Source organism: Amia ocellicauda, chromosome 6 (genome assembly GCF_036373705.1).
Source record: "Amia ocellicauda isolate fAmiCal2 chromosome 6, fAmiCal2.hap1, whole genome shotgun sequence".
Classification (NCBI taxonomy): domain Eukaryota; kingdom Metazoa; phylum Chordata; class Actinopteri; order Amiiformes; family Amiidae; genus Amia; species Amia ocellicauda.
This window is the reverse complement of record NC_089855.1, coordinates 20,919,522-20,937,794: the sequence shown is the minus strand read 5'-3', so window position 1 is coordinate 20,937,794 and position 18,273 is coordinate 20,919,522. Positions and strand designations below refer to the sequence as shown.

At 37.6% G+C, this 18,273-nt stretch overlaps 1 protein-coding gene across 1 annotated transcript in view; it reads left to right on the top strand.

Moving 5' to 3' along the window:
* Positions 1-16,342, top strand: part of enox1 (ecto-NOX disulfide-thiol exchanger 1) — a 71,668-nt gene extending 55,326 nt beyond the window's left edge. The window contains exons 8-15 of the mRNA XM_066706637.1: positions 505-611; positions 2,846-2,963; positions 5,220-5,404; positions 5,937-6,044; positions 8,593-8,646; positions 9,994-10,099; positions 11,977-12,062; positions 12,261-16,342. Of these exons, the coding sequence (XP_066562734.1) occupies positions 505-611; positions 2,846-2,963; positions 5,220-5,404; positions 5,937-6,044; positions 8,593-8,646; positions 9,994-10,099; positions 11,977-12,062; positions 12,261-12,392 (896 nt within the window). The 3' untranslated portion in view covers positions 12,393-16,342. The remainder of the gene's footprint in view (positions 1-504; positions 612-2,845; positions 2,964-5,219; positions 5,405-5,936; positions 6,045-8,592; positions 8,647-9,993; positions 10,100-11,976; positions 12,063-12,260) is intronic.
* The last annotated feature ends 1,931 nt before the right edge of the window (positions 16,343-18,273 follow it).

The window sequence follows — 18,273 nt, the reverse complement described above, 5'->3', positions numbered from 1 at the left end:
TATATCAAATCAACTCAGCTATGTTTGCCATTCAATCCATAGCACCTCCCATCCACTGGACAAATTTCCCACAGTATCTTTAGATAATGTAGACCAATAGCCAATCAAGACAGAATTATTTCTTCAAGGTAACATTTTACTACAAGTGGTGGAATATTCAAATAGTTTCGCCTATTAAAACCTATATGATTCCCTAAAGAGTCTCTCCAGTCCATGCACTCCCACGGCTTAAATTGAGAAAGCATGTGAACAGGCTTATTGGCTTTATTAAAATAAGCTGCCACTCATTGTGAAATGTTGCCTTTTTCAGTCCTGAAGGAACTATATCTGCGGTTAATAAAATGTAAGTACTGTACAACAGAGACACATTAATGAAGACTTAATGAATGTGTGATCTCTTTAATGAGAACACACATCGAGATGTTGGTGTCTCTAGTTTACTTGCTAGTGGTACTAAGCACAACATAAATGGCTTGTCTTGTTTGACTTCCTTATTCACTAAAGTTGAGCAGATTGTGGCCGTTTTCACCGCTGCTACCAGGCAAAAGGCATGGGACCATTTCTCAAAAGCACAGCGCAAGAACATAGAAATTTGGCGAAAGCAGTGCGAGGTTGGTACTTTTATTCACTTCTTGTAATGATCATTCCAGAGCAGAAGCAGACACTGCCGATGTTGATGCGGCAAAGTGCCTTAGCTCTGAAAATGGCTCATGTTATTCATAGTTCTGTTGCCTTTCCTGCACTCAGATAATGCATCAAGTGGTATTAATTCTCTCATTTTAGGACACATTCCAGCCCTTTTCCTGTTTCAAGTTCCTCTCAGAGCGAGGGCTTCCCGGTTTTGATTTAACAGCTGTTATCCTTACAAAAACAAGAGGTGCTACCATGGCGACAGCAGTTTCATCAATGAGGAGCTTAAATGATTAATTCATCGCTGTATTCATCTGTATTAGAAGTCAGACTAGAAAAAAAGCGACAGATCGAGATTCAGCTGCGCGAGTAGAGATTCGGCACTGAACTGGGGGAATTCACATTGGCTGGGGTTTAAAATCCTTACAATCCTGCCATCAGATGCACGCAGTCTTTCGCATTCATGTGTGCTGCATTCGATCATTTTTCTTGGACAACGGTACAAAATAAAGCACATGTAACGTTGGCGTTCTTTCGCAGCCCTTAATTTGAAACAATGTTATCCAGTGATTTTGAACATTCATTGTCACTGATCTTATGGGATTCTATTGGAACGTGATCGGGCCAAGAGAAAATGAATAATTCCAGTTGACTAACCGAGGGAGGGGTGTACAATGTTGATGGCAACTCAATTTAGTTTTTCCTTTGAGTTTTCTCCAGGCTGAAGTCGTTTTTTAACAAACCCAGGAAAGCTATAAAATATAGTTCTATTAACAATACTTATTACAATGAATAATTGACTGAATGACACTGCTTCCAATGAAGCAGTGTATACTCTCAGCTATATAAAATACTTTACAGTAGGTGAGCTCGGCAATTGTCAGACATCAATGTATTGGGAAAGAAAAAAAACGTCTCCCTTGCTTTTATTTTCTCCCTCAAGCTGGACTCAGGGATTTCAGTGGGTGAACAGGAGCTCATCATTTCTGACATTTACTATTATGACAGTCTATAAAGCCGTGAGTGACAGCTGTGTGGGTGTCTTGAAATGTGTATTTGTACAGTCTATGCCATGGTGCCTGAGATAAAGAGTCAGTAGGGGCTGCAGTATAATTCCTATTGCCATTGAAGGACATTTGCCCCTTTACCCCTTTATGATAAATGGCTTTGCAGTGATAGCACCTGCTATATAAATGAGGAACGCTCTTTCACAGAGCAATCCCTATTGCATCTTTTCTCATTGTACCATCAATACACATTATACCGCTCAGGTTTAGAAAAGATCAACAGAGTATTCTGACAAGAAGGGCTTTCTGGAGGCTCACAGAAGGCATGAGTTTACACCGACATACACCTTTGTTTGTAAAAGTCAAGTCCATTAAGGGGATCAATCCCTTTCAATATCCAAATACAAATGGAGGTAAGGTATTGTGATACTCGAAGCTCCTTGAATTTTATTAAAAGGTAGCTGCTGCTTTCTGCAGGTTTTGTGATGTATCCACTGTGTAATACTGCAAAGCAAGACATATTTACTGCAAGGTATTTCAGAGATTTATATCTACTGGCTTTAGTCTTTTGAGTTTTTTTTGACACACTGTATAGTTGGAAAGACCTGCCATAATTCCTTACTGATTAGTTTTACTGTATTCATACATTCAAATTGATTAGGAACAGTATTAGCTTAAAAAAGTAAAGGAAACTGCACAGAAAGCTGCATTTCTTTTGATAGATGTTCCTCTATTTTTTACCACAGTAACATAAACATTATATATCTAGTGCAGCAGAGCAGATTATATATTATTCTGACTGTGTTTTTTGAGGACATGTAATTTATAATGGCTAACAGCTTACGATACCATCTTTGTAGCATGAATTGTGTGGTAGGATATGATAAAAAGTAAAAACAATCTAAGCTTCTTGCCTTTTTGCAGTATTTAAAGAAACAAAGGCAAAATGTTCAGAGCAGTTGCGGTCTTCTCTTTCTCCAAGGTTTGGTAGGTTTTATCAATCTGTGACCAAATCAAACACAAGACAAACCATTGAAATCCACTGTATTCTGACGTGTGTTGCATGCTTTGTTTCTGTTTTTTATAGTTTTTGATTGGCAGTGTTTGGTCAGTCAAAATATTCTTGGAGCCATTTCACATTTGAACTACTGCTGAAGTATTACAACTGAGATTTCAAAGGTGGCACCTTGTTTTGTTGCATAAATCAGGAGCTGCGCAATGCTCACAGCGAGGAGATCATGGGGATACGAAGGGAGGAGGAAATGGAGATGTCAGACGATGACTCGGAGGAAAATTCTTGCAAGAAAATGCGACTGGACGACTCAGGTATATGCCCTTATGACAACTAGGATGATTGTGGACTGCAGGAATCTTTGTTGTGGTTACGACAGCCTTCAAGACTGACGGTGTCTGTACAGTTTTGATGGCCTAGTAAACCGCATGTGTATTTGCCCTGGCAGTGAATATGATGGGACGGTTTGGAAAACGAACTGAGATCCCATTATAAAAGGAAATATAACTGTGGGTATACTTTATTTGCATTTAACCTCAGTAACTCCCAAGAACGATGTATCCTGCATGATTGTATGGTGGATTAGCATGGCTCCAAGAAAATAGATAAAGTATATGGATTTTGTATCTATAGTTAGACATCACAAGAACAGGTATTCTGTGAGCCAAACTGCAAGAAAAGTCATTATTTTACTGAACAGAGTACAGACCTCAGTCATTAGATTCAGAAAATAAACCAACAACAACTGGTCAAGTTTACATTCAGCTGTATTGAAGGAGTGCTTGATAGCTTGCTCCTGCTAACCGCTGATGGGTCAAGGAAAGACTGAAACCGCTGGCAGTGTAGACTGCTACACAATGACCTTGCCTTTCATTAAGGCTGCAGATCTGAGGAGCCTGTTGAAGCCCCTGTCGTATACTATTCATAACAGCTGACCTCCAATGCTTTTGACCCATCATTCTATTCTTCCACTTAAGGAAGATGATTTATAGATTTCCACCATATTAATGACCATAAAACCAGTGCCAGATTCAGCCTGACTTACTTACATCTCTCTAACTATATCTGTGTATATAATATTATGTTTTTAATGTCATGTAGATTAAAATGCTTAGACTTAGTCATTTTTAATCTTCCTCCCACCTTTCCCATCGAGGTCCTTGTTTTCTGAACCAATCCATGTAATCCTTGTTTCACCCTAGTGACTAAGAGTCTGGTACTACATCCATGTGCAGTTCCTTTATGAACTATCCTTCAATACTTTTGTATTGTAGGGCCCTAAACATTATAAATAAATACATAAATAAACAAAATAAATATATTAAGTCTAGATTTTATTCTCACATGCTAAGGACTGGTTTCACAGTCTTGGATTATCCAATGTAACTTTAGGTAGAGTGGTCCAAGACTTCTACTAACTGAGGTCTGTGAAACCATCTCAAAATGTTTTTCTCAATGCAATTCAGTATAAGAAGTATTACTAGCCTGTAGCTGAATCAGCTTATGTGGTTGATGCTGTTCAGGTGTCTGTATAATTATCTACAGATATATAGTGTACTGCGTGTATGATCTTATGATATCCCAGCCTCTCTTTAGAAACGACATCTCCTTTCTCCAGACTGATTCAACACTCCAAATGGAACTGAAGAATAAATAACTAATGATTTTAAACATGACCCCATAAACATAAGTGTACAATGGTACAACTCAACAATCTGTACTGTATTACTGGCAGTAATGGTAGTAAAAGTGTCAGCTGGTCGATCTGCATGAATATAACAATGCATTTGTGTATATGTAGCACTCATAAACATGTTCATTAACGTCCCTTTTCATACATGAAAAATGGCAGCAAAATATATTTCAAGCAACATCACAAAACTGGATTTCATTTGAAGAAAGCGTTGAGGTTCGCAAGAAGGAGTATTTGTCAAATGAGATGCAGAGGAGCTATGGCAACATAACATCTTCAGAAAACCTAGAAATCAATTATGGCTGCAGGCTGGAGCTACAATTTATTTTAGTGCCTGTTAAAATGACAGCTATGCTGCCTCATTTTGACAGTTACACTTAAAATATGTTTTTCGGATTTCAACATAGAGAGAAGGAATCAAAGAAAACAAACAGCTATCTCTTTAATTGATGGAGCAGTCTCCTCCACTGAAATGGTAAACAAGATATTTTTTTCCCAGCCTTGCTTGAAATCCTGCTAGAGAGTATTATATGTTCTCATTTTTTAAGTAATCTTCTTTATACTGAACCACTTGTGGTTGTTTGAGTTTTAATGAGTGTTTATAAAGGCAAATCATTATATTACCTGTTCATACCAAAGACCAGTTATATAGTTATATATGTATGTATATATATATATATATATATATATATATTTTTTTTTTTTTTTCACTAATAAGATTTATTGAGTTCGGCAATTGTCAGACATCAATGTATTGAGAAACAAAAAAACGTCTCCCTTGCTGTGCTAAGAGTTACAGCTGTGCCCCTATTACCGAGGCCGTGTGTGAGTGAGGGGTTGGGCACAGAAATTCACTCTCCGGCCACCCTGTGTCCAGCCCTCGCAGCCCAGGCCTACGCGCTGAAGGAGGAGAACGACAGCCTGCGTTGGCAGCTGGACGCCTACAGGAACGAGGTGGAGCTGCTGAAGCAGGAGCAGGGGAAATTCTACCGGACGGAGGAAGACCACACTAAGGAGCAGCAGCTACACTTCCTGCAGCAAACGGTGCAGAGCATGCAGCAGGTATACGGCCCCGTCAGTCATACCGTGGCCCAGCTTCCTCTTTGCGTAACAGACATAAAGCAGATTTTCGAATATGTACAGGATCCTACACTTCATTACGCCTGAGAGCCAGTTTAACTAGCATGTTACCCACTGTGTTCCTTCTGTCACATTCCCCATCCAGGTGGTGCTGATTGAGTTTGTGTGTTTTATTAGCATTCCCATTGCAGAACGCTGCTGTCTGCTCCACTGGAACTCAGTGGGGATTATACTGCTATTTGTAACTGAAAATAACGTTAAATTGCTCATTCTTAAATTGTGAAAACAAGAGCATTTAGTTCTTAAAGATGGGCATGCAATCTCACCAATTGTAACTTATTGGTCAAAGCTGCATTGGCCAGTTTTATTTGTATTACAATTGGTATGTCAATTTCAAGGATGTGCTGATGACAGAAGTGGCTGTTATATCAGTGAAAAAGCGCATTTCTAATGAAAGTACCAGAATCATTTCTTTTTTTATAGTAAATCCAAAATTATGTTGTTGTTTTTATAGCAACTGTCAGATCTACAAGAAGAGTTGAAGAGTAAAGAATATGAATTAGAACAAGCAAAGGATGAAAAGAGGTGTCTGGAGGGGGAACTCTTAGCCTTAAAAGAAAAGGTAAGTAAAACTACTTCTCTTAACTAATCAGTTGTATAATACAAAGAATAACATATTTATATATGAAATAATGTATTTCTCAGTAAAAACTTTTTTTTGAGGGTGCGTCCCAAATTTGCAAGCATCATCTTACTGCTACAGTCACACCCAAGGCACGCGGCCAATCATGTGTCAGTCCATGGGGAATCCTGCCGAGAGTCAGCCCAGATTTACAGCGGCCTCTGAACTACTGAGCCCAACCTGTTATTATTGTTGTTGTTGTTATAAAACTAAATTACAATTAAACAAAAGTGCTTCATACCTTGTCAATCGTCAAGGTGTTCAGAGATGTGTTTATAAAAACAATTAATTGTCTTTTGATTCCATAATCCAGTGTAATCATCGCATGGCTCTTGGTCAAAACACAGCTGAGTTTAGAACATGGCCATCATCAGTCAACACCACCATGTACAATGTTTCAGCAATAACAAAAAAATCTTCTATTACTTCTAAGGATTACAAATAAATTGCATGGAAAGTCTAGGTCTAATCTTTGTTTCTCTCATGGTTACATGTTTTGTAATGATTTATATTTATAATAATTTACAATGTAGGATGCAAGTAAGCTCTGGCGGGCGGGAAACTGTCCTTTTTCTTGATTGTTTTTTTCTCATGATCTCACTCAGCTGTGAACCGTAGGTCGAGATTAGCAAAATAAGATGGCAATGAATATGTTATGTATTCACTTAAAAATGCATAACCTTGTCATATTTGTGACACCACTGGGGTTTGGACATGGTGTCTATAGCTGGATTTATTAGATTTATAGTGCTTGAGTAGTCAAAACAGAGACATACAGACACCAAAACAGTTTTAGACAGGTTCCTCTGTAAAACACAAATGCTAATAAAACAGTCAAACAGCAAATAATCCAAATTATAATCCTTAATCAAGTCCATAAACACAATCAGCTACCCTAAGGACTATTTCTCACTCAGCAGTTCACTCCTTGCCTCTCACTTGGTTCTCCTCCTGCCTCTCCAACAACCAAAGTGTGTTGCTTTATGCTTTTATACAGGAGCCGGCCAATCAGGGGAGTCCTACATGTCAGGTGCTTCCCCCTGAGTGGGTCATTCCCAGGAGGCTTCTGGGGGATGCAGTGCTAGTCAGGGTGGATTTTAACCACCCTGCCCAGCACTGTGCCACATAATCATTATACTGTTATGTATATTTATAATGTTTTTACTCATATATATTATGTATTTTAAATATGGTGTTTACAGACTTGCCAGTTGCCTTATTCTGGGTTTACCCATAATGCATTAGGATCGCTGAGTCAGAATGAATGACAGTGTGACACCTTTTGCAAATTACAAGCATGCCCCATGGTCCTTCCACTCTGTTTCACCAGCTGTGGGCAGTCAGTGTTTTCCCAGATGGCAAACTATTCAATTTCTGTGGCACTTAGTGTCGAAAGCGTGAGAATATAGCCACACATGACAGCTAGAACAATGTGCAACAAATGGATTCAGTCTGCCCTCACAAAGAAAGCTCAAAGAAAGGTGATTGGATATCTCTCCAAAAAAATCTGAAATGTTAAGTTTCCTTTCTGTGAGCTAGTCAGTTGAGAGACAGCTACCTGGACATAAGAGACGCCAAAACAAAACACCCTAGAGCTCCAGATCCAGACAGTGTCTGTCGGCATTGTTGTTCTGCTGTTGTCAGTGTCCTCACAGAGCACTGTGCCTTCCACGACTCACACCTTCTGCCATTTATGAATCTGAAGTCCAAGATCTTTTAAAGATTTTACGGATGATTGTTTTTAAAAAGATTTTAAAAACGAATCTTAATTGTTTTTAAAGATTTAGTTACTTTTAAATCACATTGTTTAGGGTTTTTGGTATAGTTTTGTTATATTTTGTTGTCAAATACATTGACCGTTTTGGGTTTAATTTAAAATGCATTGGACCTTTTTTGTTTGTTTTTTATTTTTTCCTTTTTAATTGTTTCTTTATTTTGTTCAATGCATTTTCAGTTATTTTCAATGTATTTGACCTTTTTGTTGGTGGGCAGTTTTTGCTTTTATCACGTTTGTTTTGTTGTTTTGGGCACGTTTATTTTAAAGTTAATTGTTTTTGTTCTTGTTAAAATCACAAAGATTTTAATTTTTTTTAAGTGATTTTAAGGACTGATATTTTAATGATTTTAATCACAAGTATTAAAAATTGAATTGTTTTTATTTTATGAAATGTAAAATACTAAACCAAATAAACAGTATTTATGAATCTGAAGACAAAATCTAGACACGTAAACTGTTTTTTTTTTTTTTTTTTTACTCGGTAGTCAATGGTAGTTTCCAGTAATGTGATTTGTTTAGCCAAAATCTAATTATTTGTATGGACATAATTAATTATTATAAATATTAAATCTATTCCTGTTGTTTTGAGTTTGCAATGTAACTGCGTCCATGATTTTTTCAAATTGTGCATACAGCTGACTGTGCCAACAGACCATGACCTCGACAATGGTTTCATACATGTTTTCTTTGCATGATTTTTAATTCCCATAGCTACTAAACAACATGGATGCCGTGGACATGAACAACAAGGACATTCGTGAAAAGGTTGGTTTGTCCTTTTCAATGTTCTTTTAAAGGGCATTTTCAAGATAACAAAGCAATATAGTCATCTGGAAAATGTATTTCTGTGCATTTCAACTTGCTGCTGTAAAACATGATCAGGTCCTGAAATGTCAGCACTGCCCTGAGTGTCGACTGCTACTTGATTGAACTTGACCTATCCTTAAAACCATAGCTTCGAAAGCATTATTTTCCATTCTACTCGCATTTTAGGTTTCAAATAGAATTGTCACCACCAGTACTGCAGAGCTACTTTGAAAGCCATTCCCAGAGGTACTATATGAATGTAGAGCCCCTTTCACATGATTCATTCTAAGGGACTCAGAAACACTCAAAGCTAATTGACAGGAAGTATACAGTGGGAGGGAGCATGTTCAAGTTGTGCATGAAGTAGTTTTTTTGCCTTTTATAAATCAGGTGCTTTGGAAGGGCGTTCTGTCAAATCTGTCCTCCGTAGCTATGAGGGATTGTTGTTTTTTGTGCTCTACTGAAGTTGCTTTCAGAAGCATTTTCAACTTCACTTTTAAAAAAATGGCAGGTTTTTCCTGATTACAGCCTAACTGAATTGTTACCGTGAGTTTAAATATAATAATACACAAATCTAAAACATCTTTCGACATATCTGTCCTGAAAGAATCTTTCAGGAATTCACATGAACTGATCAGGAACTCTTATTTTACTCAGTTCAAAAATATCCATCAAAGCCGTCTGTGAATAATTTATGTAGCTGCCTTTAAAAATTGAATAATTTTAAAGACGATCAAAAACATTAATGAACATCAATATGTCTGAGACTCATTGGGGAGAGATGCATGCCCATGAACTAAGCACCAGTGTGGTCTGTACAGCCTTTTTCAATTTGCACTCTGGAAAGCTACATTCAAAGGATTCTCAGTAAAGAAGGAGAGGGAACAACAATGCAAAACTTATTAGGAATAAAAGCATAAAAATGTACATATGTAAGCTGATGATCTCTCATACTTAAGAGCTACATATAAAAATATAAAGACATGAGAGGGTCTTCTATAACCATACCATATAGTTATTTTTTACAAAGTTATGTATTATAGTCCACTTGAAAAGTAACTGTACTGTGGTGGTGATTTTAAGATTTCACTGCATAATGTTACCACTTTCCATACAGTGGATTTTTGCTGCACAAAACAAAAGATAATCAATGGCAAGCATCCTTTCTAAGCTGACAGCTGTTTGGAAAGCCAAGCCCTCTGTGTGGACTGCTTTCTTTTTGAGCGAAAAACGAATCTCTATACAAAACAGAGTCCCTTTCCATTATCATTCGGTTTAATAGGTGTCATTCTGTGTGCCAAACAGGGAATGAATGGATGCACTGTACCAGTTCTTTACCACAGTCGGGAGAAGCACTCGGAGACGCATGGTCGAGGACCTCTGAAATCAGAAAAGGAAGCTCTTTTGCTGGGTAATTATATGCCAATTCTGGGACATACCTTTTGATCTTGAAAAATCTCTAGCAGCAGGAATCCGCAGGGAATACTGTGTACGGAATGTGTGCGGATTAATAAATCTGCAGCCCAGGATAAAACAAAAGCCTCCGAGTAAGACATGCATGTGTACAATATTAAAGTAACCAGCATTTACATTTATAATCTGAAACTGATGAATCCGAAACAGACAATAAATTGAATTGAAAATGTAAAGGAGGATAATGCAAAAACCCCCGTTTGTGCAAGCTCCTCTGCATCAAATGTTTGTCAGTGTCTGTGCCTGTTAGACGAGAGATGTGTCATGTTGCTGGATTATGATCCCAGGAAAAAAAAAGGCAAGGAACACAGGGGACTTGTACAGCTTTCACTGCCAACTGCTTGACTGGCTGCTGACCAGGGACAGACTCCAGAGCCCGGTTTAATCCCTTCACATACCCATTATTTCCAATGGATGCACATGCTGCAGATATCATTTAGATTCTGACAAAGACCATTTGTGGGGAATGTGGAGGAAAAGGCTGAATTTACAGCCCAAACGTGGGACCGCGGGCCTCCTTTATGAAGGGGAGAATATTTTCGATCTCATGAGATTAACAAGTTTAATTAAATAAGTCTCATCATGAAACAGGAAAAAAATGGCAGACAAGATAAAACACATAGGTGTAAACTGTATTTTTATTAGTGGTGCGAATTTCCTGGCTTTTTTAATTATAAAAACCTCAAAGCGCATTACATTTTAATTGCTTTCCTTTTTTAATCATCTGAAATAATACTTCTCTGCAACCTCTGGTGGAATATAATTTTACCTTATAACCCTTCAGAAACTTTTATGATGATATCTTAATCGGCTATGAAAATACTAAATATGTACATAGCAGATAAACATACATGAGATGGAAATATATGCTAGTATTGCAGTATCAATATTTCACAGAGTAGATTTGTATAATTACTATCAATCTGATAGTATTTGATGCACATGTAGAAATTGCATCTATTGATGACTCACTCTCAAGTTATATATAGTACAATATATAAAGAGTCTTGACCACCTTGTCTATTTAATTGTGACAATTTGTAATACATGCAAAAGCCTTCCACATCTCAGACAAAAGCCTTTTGTAGCAGCAGAATAGATAAATGGGCAAATGCTTGACTGTCAGAATCCCTTGTAGTATGAAAATAAACAGCTAAAATAAAAGACAGAAATGCCAAGAGTTGCACTGAATGTTAAAGACAAAGGGAGTGTAAAAATACCCAGTTTCATACAATAGAATTCATTATCCGTGATGGCTTCATTCAATACATTAATGAATTGTCATGCTGCAATTAGTATACAGTTTGTACATGGGAGGGGAACAATGCAAAGTGCTGCTTGTACGTCAATACCTCCCTTGTTGGTATTTCCAAATAACATCAGATATTGTTGAATGTGCACACACTGGCGAATGTTTTTAAAAATGCTCTACCATTCAAAAGATCGGAGCTTCACATCTCTTTAAAATCAAGTGCTGTGGCTTTAAGTGAATCCAGCCCCTCTCTGGTGAAGCGTTGTGCTTCTTGAATGAGCTCTCTAGAGGGAATTGCATTTGGTTCTCCTGTAATTGGCAGTGTTACGCCATATAAATCAAGGAAATAAATATTGGCTTCTGGTTCTCAGGAGGCCGCGATATATTCTCCTCTCTCGCATTGTTCCGTTACCTTTGCAGGACCTCTCCAAAGTAATCAACTTAAGTAGTTCTTTCAGCTCCACCAGTTATTTTATTATTGTGCTTGTATTATATTGTATATCTTGTCCGTGAAGCACATTCTTTGTTTGTATGCTTAATTAATCCTCCCTTTTCACCCTTAGGTATCATATCCACCTTCCTTCATGTGCATCCATTTGGAGCCAACATAGAGTATTTGTGGTCTTACATCCAGAGACTGGATACCAAGGTAAAGCGTTGTCATTTTTCTTCTAAAGAAGTAAAGAAACGCAATAACAAATGTACTTGTTTTAAAGTGATTCTCTGCAGGAAGAGAAAGGCAAAGTCAATATAGTTGTACTCCACAGATTCAAGCTTGGTATTGTTGAGTTTGTAAGTCAGGGATCTTATTAGGTAACGGGCATTTTTTCTTGGGCTGTGTTCGCAGATCTCCGCAGTCGAAATTGAGAGACTGATGGTACGGTTACCCCACATGTTCAAGCAGGAATTCACAGGTGTGGGAGCCACCCTTGAGAAGAGATGGAAATTCTGTGGGTTTGAAGGAATTCACACCGTGTGACTGGGAAAGGGATCCTTACAAGAAACACTAACACTAGAAGAGAGCTGCTTTTGTCTGGCCTGCCGGAGTGAGAGAGCTGGTTGCTGTACAGACTGGTATTTCTGTGCTGTGGCAGCCCGTTTTTTAATTACATGTGTATCGTCCCTAGCTAGTAAAGAAACGGTTATGCAGCAGTAACAAAAATCCCCATGTCAAATTGGGGCAGATCTGTTTACTTGAAAAAACCCAAGCCAGAGTTATGGGCTGATTGCATAACATAATTGTCTGCAGAAGAATCCCCTTGGGCTTAGAGATAAATATGGTAATGCATACAAGCCTTCGACCCGTGATTATATATATCTACGGGGTCTAAGACAATACAGATTTAATGGAGATTTGTATGCCCTCCAAAACAGTGCAATGCAGAAGACTATTACCAGAATACACGTTGCTTTCATAAGACTTTACGACTACAAAAATACTGTGTCAGTCTGGAAGTCTCTAATCAGGAAAATAAACTACTCCACAGGTTTCTTAAGGGAAGTTCATATCTGAAATCAAGATACTTTAATTTTCATTTCACCCTGAGCAAAAACAACCTGTACTTGCAATCCACGTACTGTAGTATAAATATGTAATGTATATTCTGTCTGTGTACTTGGCACATACATGTTAAGTATTGTTATCTACTTGTATAAATTATTTTTTATGAAATAAAATGTTTTTATCAAATTCTGTTAATGCCTATACCAAAGCTTGGGTTTTATATTACTATGACTTGCCAGTTTAAATTAGGTAAAAAATATATTATCTAATTTTGTTCACACTGCTTTTGTTGAACCAGTTGTTCCAGGTTTTGTAGAATACATAAATCGCTAATGACAGAAATCTGTTACACTAAAATCCTGTTTGAGGTTGAACATTTGAATCGATAATTCATGACATTCCTTTATATTGAAGGTAGTACATCTATATAGACTGATAACTGTACGCTGAAATTACTTCAGGCTTGTGTCACAAGGGCAGCAAAACCTTCACCAGGGAACAATACACTGCCCACACTGTCCTTTACAGTCAGAAAACCTGGATACCACCCAAGTCCTCGCAGGCCTACACTACTGTAAGAGCACAAACACATCAATAACATCACCGCTGCTTGACAGAACAGGAAGGCTTAGCAATACTCTTGGCTACATGTCAATATAACAGCGAAAATAAACTCCACATCCACACTGTCGAAGGCAATGCTGCTCTCTGTTCAATTGACAGGATTATTTAAAACAAAAAGATGGTGCCGTCATTAGTGTATAAGGTGACAGGTGACTACACCCACCTCACAGACATCACTATTTACTCAACTTTTCAGGCAGATACTGATGTTTCCATTAAGGCTCTTCCTGTGTCCTAAACTGGTTCGACCTTCCGGATTGCTGTTGGCGTGTCAGTGTCGCTGGGATGAGAAAAATGCTGACTGTGGTGCATGGATCGGGTTCTCAGATCCAAATTGTTTTAATTACCAAAATATTCTGATGATAAAGCACTGTGTTTTTATTTAATTCTTCAGCTGTGAATAGTCAAGGATTCAACAGCATGGATATTTGTCTGAAGAGAACTAACTGAGCACCTACTGAACATATTAACAAATTAAGCCAAGAGAAATTTTGTGAAATAGTGCTGTGACTGTTTCACTCAACATTAACAGCTGAGTCCAATTAGAACTCAAATAAAAAGTGTCTTAATGTACAAAGCATTATTGTACAAATGGAACAAAAACAGTTCAGACAATGCATTTTCTGCAGAATGAATCTGAATTCTCCTTTTAAAATAATCAGTACATCCTAATTTAGAATGCAGTCCCCCACTGTCTTACAAATTGTACACAATCTGTTCATTAACAAACAAAGTACACAATTCTATAATTTATTTGAGATGCAGCATGCTTTACAAGGTCATATCGGATAGTACTGCAGTGTATGCGCCTTTACTGGGAGGGATATTGGTCCAGAAAAAAAGTCACATAATTCACATTTCCCAATTTAAAATACAAGCTTAAAACAGCAGGAGTAACTATTTCATTATACCCATTCTGTAGATTGCCTGCCACATTAGTAATATAACAATGGTATTGTGAGAGAAAGGGATTTCCTTTCATAACCCACCTTTTTTTTTGTATAAGCATCAATCCAGCAGAAACGCACTGATAATACAAAGCCGGCCCGTTTCTTCCTAATTAGTATCTTTTTGTTACGGAGAATTGCCCTCTTCGATAAAAGCTGGTTTGAGAGTGAAAACAACTGTAACTGTGAATGTCGGTAAACCGCATTGTGCAGTCTGACAAAGAGAATTAAAGTAATTAGACCAGACGTAGCAATTAATGAGAAACCCTTTCTGGGTCAAATGCTAGACCTAAAATAAGCAGCCGCAAGAGTAGCCTGGCATTGGTGGAGTGTCTGAATCACATCGGAGAGGATCCCTGTCAAACGTGCTGCTCGCCTGCAATTTCCTGCGCTTGACAGTTAAAAGAGGAGACATTTGGGTTGAGTCCTCTTTGTGGGCTCTACAGTACTGTTTGTTTTTCGAATAGTTTTGAAGTCAGCTCAACAGAATGAGTTTCTTTAAGGCAACAGAATCTCTGCTCGTCTTTTCCTCCTGCGATATTATTCAATTGCACTGAGAGACACATGATAGGGATGAACATTAATCAATTCATCGCCATCCTGAGCAGGAGTTCTGGTGATGTCACAGTTATTATGAATGATTTTTAAATATTGTACTTTGCTCTCAGGTGTGGGGGGTGACAGCTCAGCAGGGGTCTGATCCTTTTGTTTCATCACAGAACACAAGTTGGCTCAAGTGCAATCGGTTACCAAGAATGTTCTCAGACTACAATACAGGAAAGTATATTTGTCTCAATAAAACCCAGCGGAGTTAGATATCTGTTAATTAATGTTATTAAAGCTATGTCTAAAAATAATGTGAGTAGGAGTGGGAATAAATAGACGTTAACCTTGCAGAGACTTGCTTTTTTGGACAATGAAAGCCTTTTGAGAGCAGTTAATTATTTACAGCTTTTGTATGTATTGTTTGCTGGGATAAAGAATATCAAGCCTTTGCACACAATTCAAGATGGGAAGATTTTAAGGTACAAGTGTAAAGGAGTAGCATATATAAATTGCAATATTGTATTATTTAAGTTCCTACCTTTTGCTATAAAGGTAAATGTAAAGTAAAAGACTTCTTCACAGGAGACATTGATTTTGCACAGAGCTTCTAAGACCTCGGCCTCACCAGGTATTAAATGCCAGGCAGTGCCATAAATGAAAGGAATGATGTTTCCAATAACCTGAGAGGGATTTTTCATTTGATTTGACTTGTTTCCTAAGGATTCTGCTGAACTGGTTTGAGTCCATTGTACATTGCCAAAGCAGATGGCTTTGAGTTAAAAAATAAACAAACTGTATTGAGGTCAAAAGGTGTCGTTTTTAAACTTCTTGGAATGTGTTTCCTTTATGTGCCTGAAGAACAAGTCCACTTTTTTGTGCTGTAGATAACCACTGGAATTGGGCAGTGCTGTCTAAAGGCTTTGTTGCATATATTTATGAGTTTACACACACACACACAGGTTAATATGTTGTGGCTGCTTGATAGAGAGTAAATGCAATCCTTTCCACAAAAGACACGGGTTTCAGAGAAGATGCAGTTGTGATGTTCCCCACATAACCTTAGACGTTTGAATAATACATCTGAAATAAATCACCTTGCTCAAAATATCAAGATTAATCTATTCATAATGGGGGAATGTTCCTTAATGACATTTCTTATACAAACTGCATTTATTCATTTTTTTTTATTGATTTCAGATATATTGTTGTTGTTCCTTTTGGTGCATACTATTTACAAAATTACACATATAAATTGTGGACACTTGACAGTTATATTATACTACACTACCTTACATACATACAATTTCTATCCTGTGTAAAGACCATTATTAAAAGATCATTATTCCTGCAATTGCCTTTATTTAAAAGAACAGAGATGCCTACCACAGTTGCCTAGCAACAAGTCTGTAGCCTAACTCTAAGTATGTTAGAGGCCTTCAGACGTCTTGTGATGCTAATGAGTTGTGGGTGAGTTCATGCAAAATATACAGTCATATTATTGCTACTTTTACAGTCACCATCACCACCTCTACTGCCAATCTTGGTAAAAAATAATATTAATACTACTAATAATTGTTAATAATAATGCATATTGCCATAAGAACAGAAACAAAACAAAAAAAGAGAATGCTGGTCTATACAAATATTAAATCAAATTTGCAAACCAATCACTCATTTGTGTAAATATTAAAATGTGCAAAAACGAAACCGTGAAATAACACACTGCTTGGAGCAGAAGAACAAATGTCACATTCACAATGCTTTCACACAGTCGCCTAATATGTTGTCAAGCCATTTTCAATGTGAATGAACCGTGGCACAAGCGCTGGCTGGCCTGATTAAAACTCGCTGCCCCCCAGGTCATTGTGTCATACAATGTCAAAGTAAATAAAACACACAGTAGGCCAAGTAAACACCTCTATTTGTTATTTAGCAACAAGCTATTACAGAACCATGCCTCCGCAGGTATATTAAATAAAAAACAACAGGTACGAAGAAATTTAAAGCAAATGTGTTAGACCAGTAAGCTGTTCCTTTATAAATCTGTAATAGTTTAATAATAGAGTGGCAAATTCATAGAACATACAAAATTCTGTGTTGTGTGCATGGAAGTTTAAGGGAAACGGGCACAGTTCTTAAAGCTGTGGTTATAATACAACACATCCTGAAACCCTGAAGGAGCACACATTGGCTTTTGACAGCCACCATTTTTTGGTAAGGTTTAAATGGTTAAGTTCTAAACATTGCTTATATGATGTAAACAACACTTCCAGATTGTTTTTATCTTACGTATACATTATAGCAACACATAAAGATGCATCACACCATAATTCAAGGAACCCTGAAAAGAGCTTCGGTCCTGACAAACATTCCACACAAGAAATTAAAACGACCGAAAATGTCATTTCTGTATTTCTTCAGACTCTATTATAACTGCAAAGGCTGTTATTTTGCTAATCTCTGAAGAAATGCATAATAAACTATGAATAACTTCTAAATCGCCAGGGAGTGTGCAATTCGGCACAAAGTCTCAGCCTGGTGGAGTGTATCATACCCTTATACTCCTAATGAGATTCTTGGAGGAGGAGAGAATCACTTACCAGCTTTTCTTAGTCATCTGTAGCTGGATAATAGCTGTTTGCATATTGCTTTCAAAATTAGGGTGCTAAACAGAGGATGTGTTTCAGACTTCCAGAATGAAAAGGGTAAGCATGTGATATTTAAATAAACAACATAGTTAGGTAATTACACAAAGTAGACAGCCATACACAGACAATAGGAATGCTTTTTCACTGTGTAGAGGATTGGCGCTGCTGTTGGACTGGGTACAGAAGGAGCTCCTGTCCCAGTATGAGGGGAAAGTGGTTTCACTGGGGTGTTTTAGGATTTCAATAAAGACAATCCACATGCTTCCAATATGGCTCTAACCTAGTAACTGGCTAAGCAACTGCAGATCTGCAATGTGTTTGTCTTATATTCCAGTTGATATCATATTAAAAGGCATGAGGGGGTGATGGGGGACTCTCCAACCGTGCAGCAAACATGTAGAACACAACACAATCATATTCAAAAGCAGCAGAAAGACAAATCTCCCCGGACTAGAGGCTTTCAGATGATGCCGTTTTATTTTCTCATCAACTGCTGCAAAAGAGCACCAGTAAACTCAGACTAAACCCTTTGATTGGGTGCCATTCTGGAGTTTGTACTATTTTTAAATTGTGTCATGTTGCTAGTGCAGA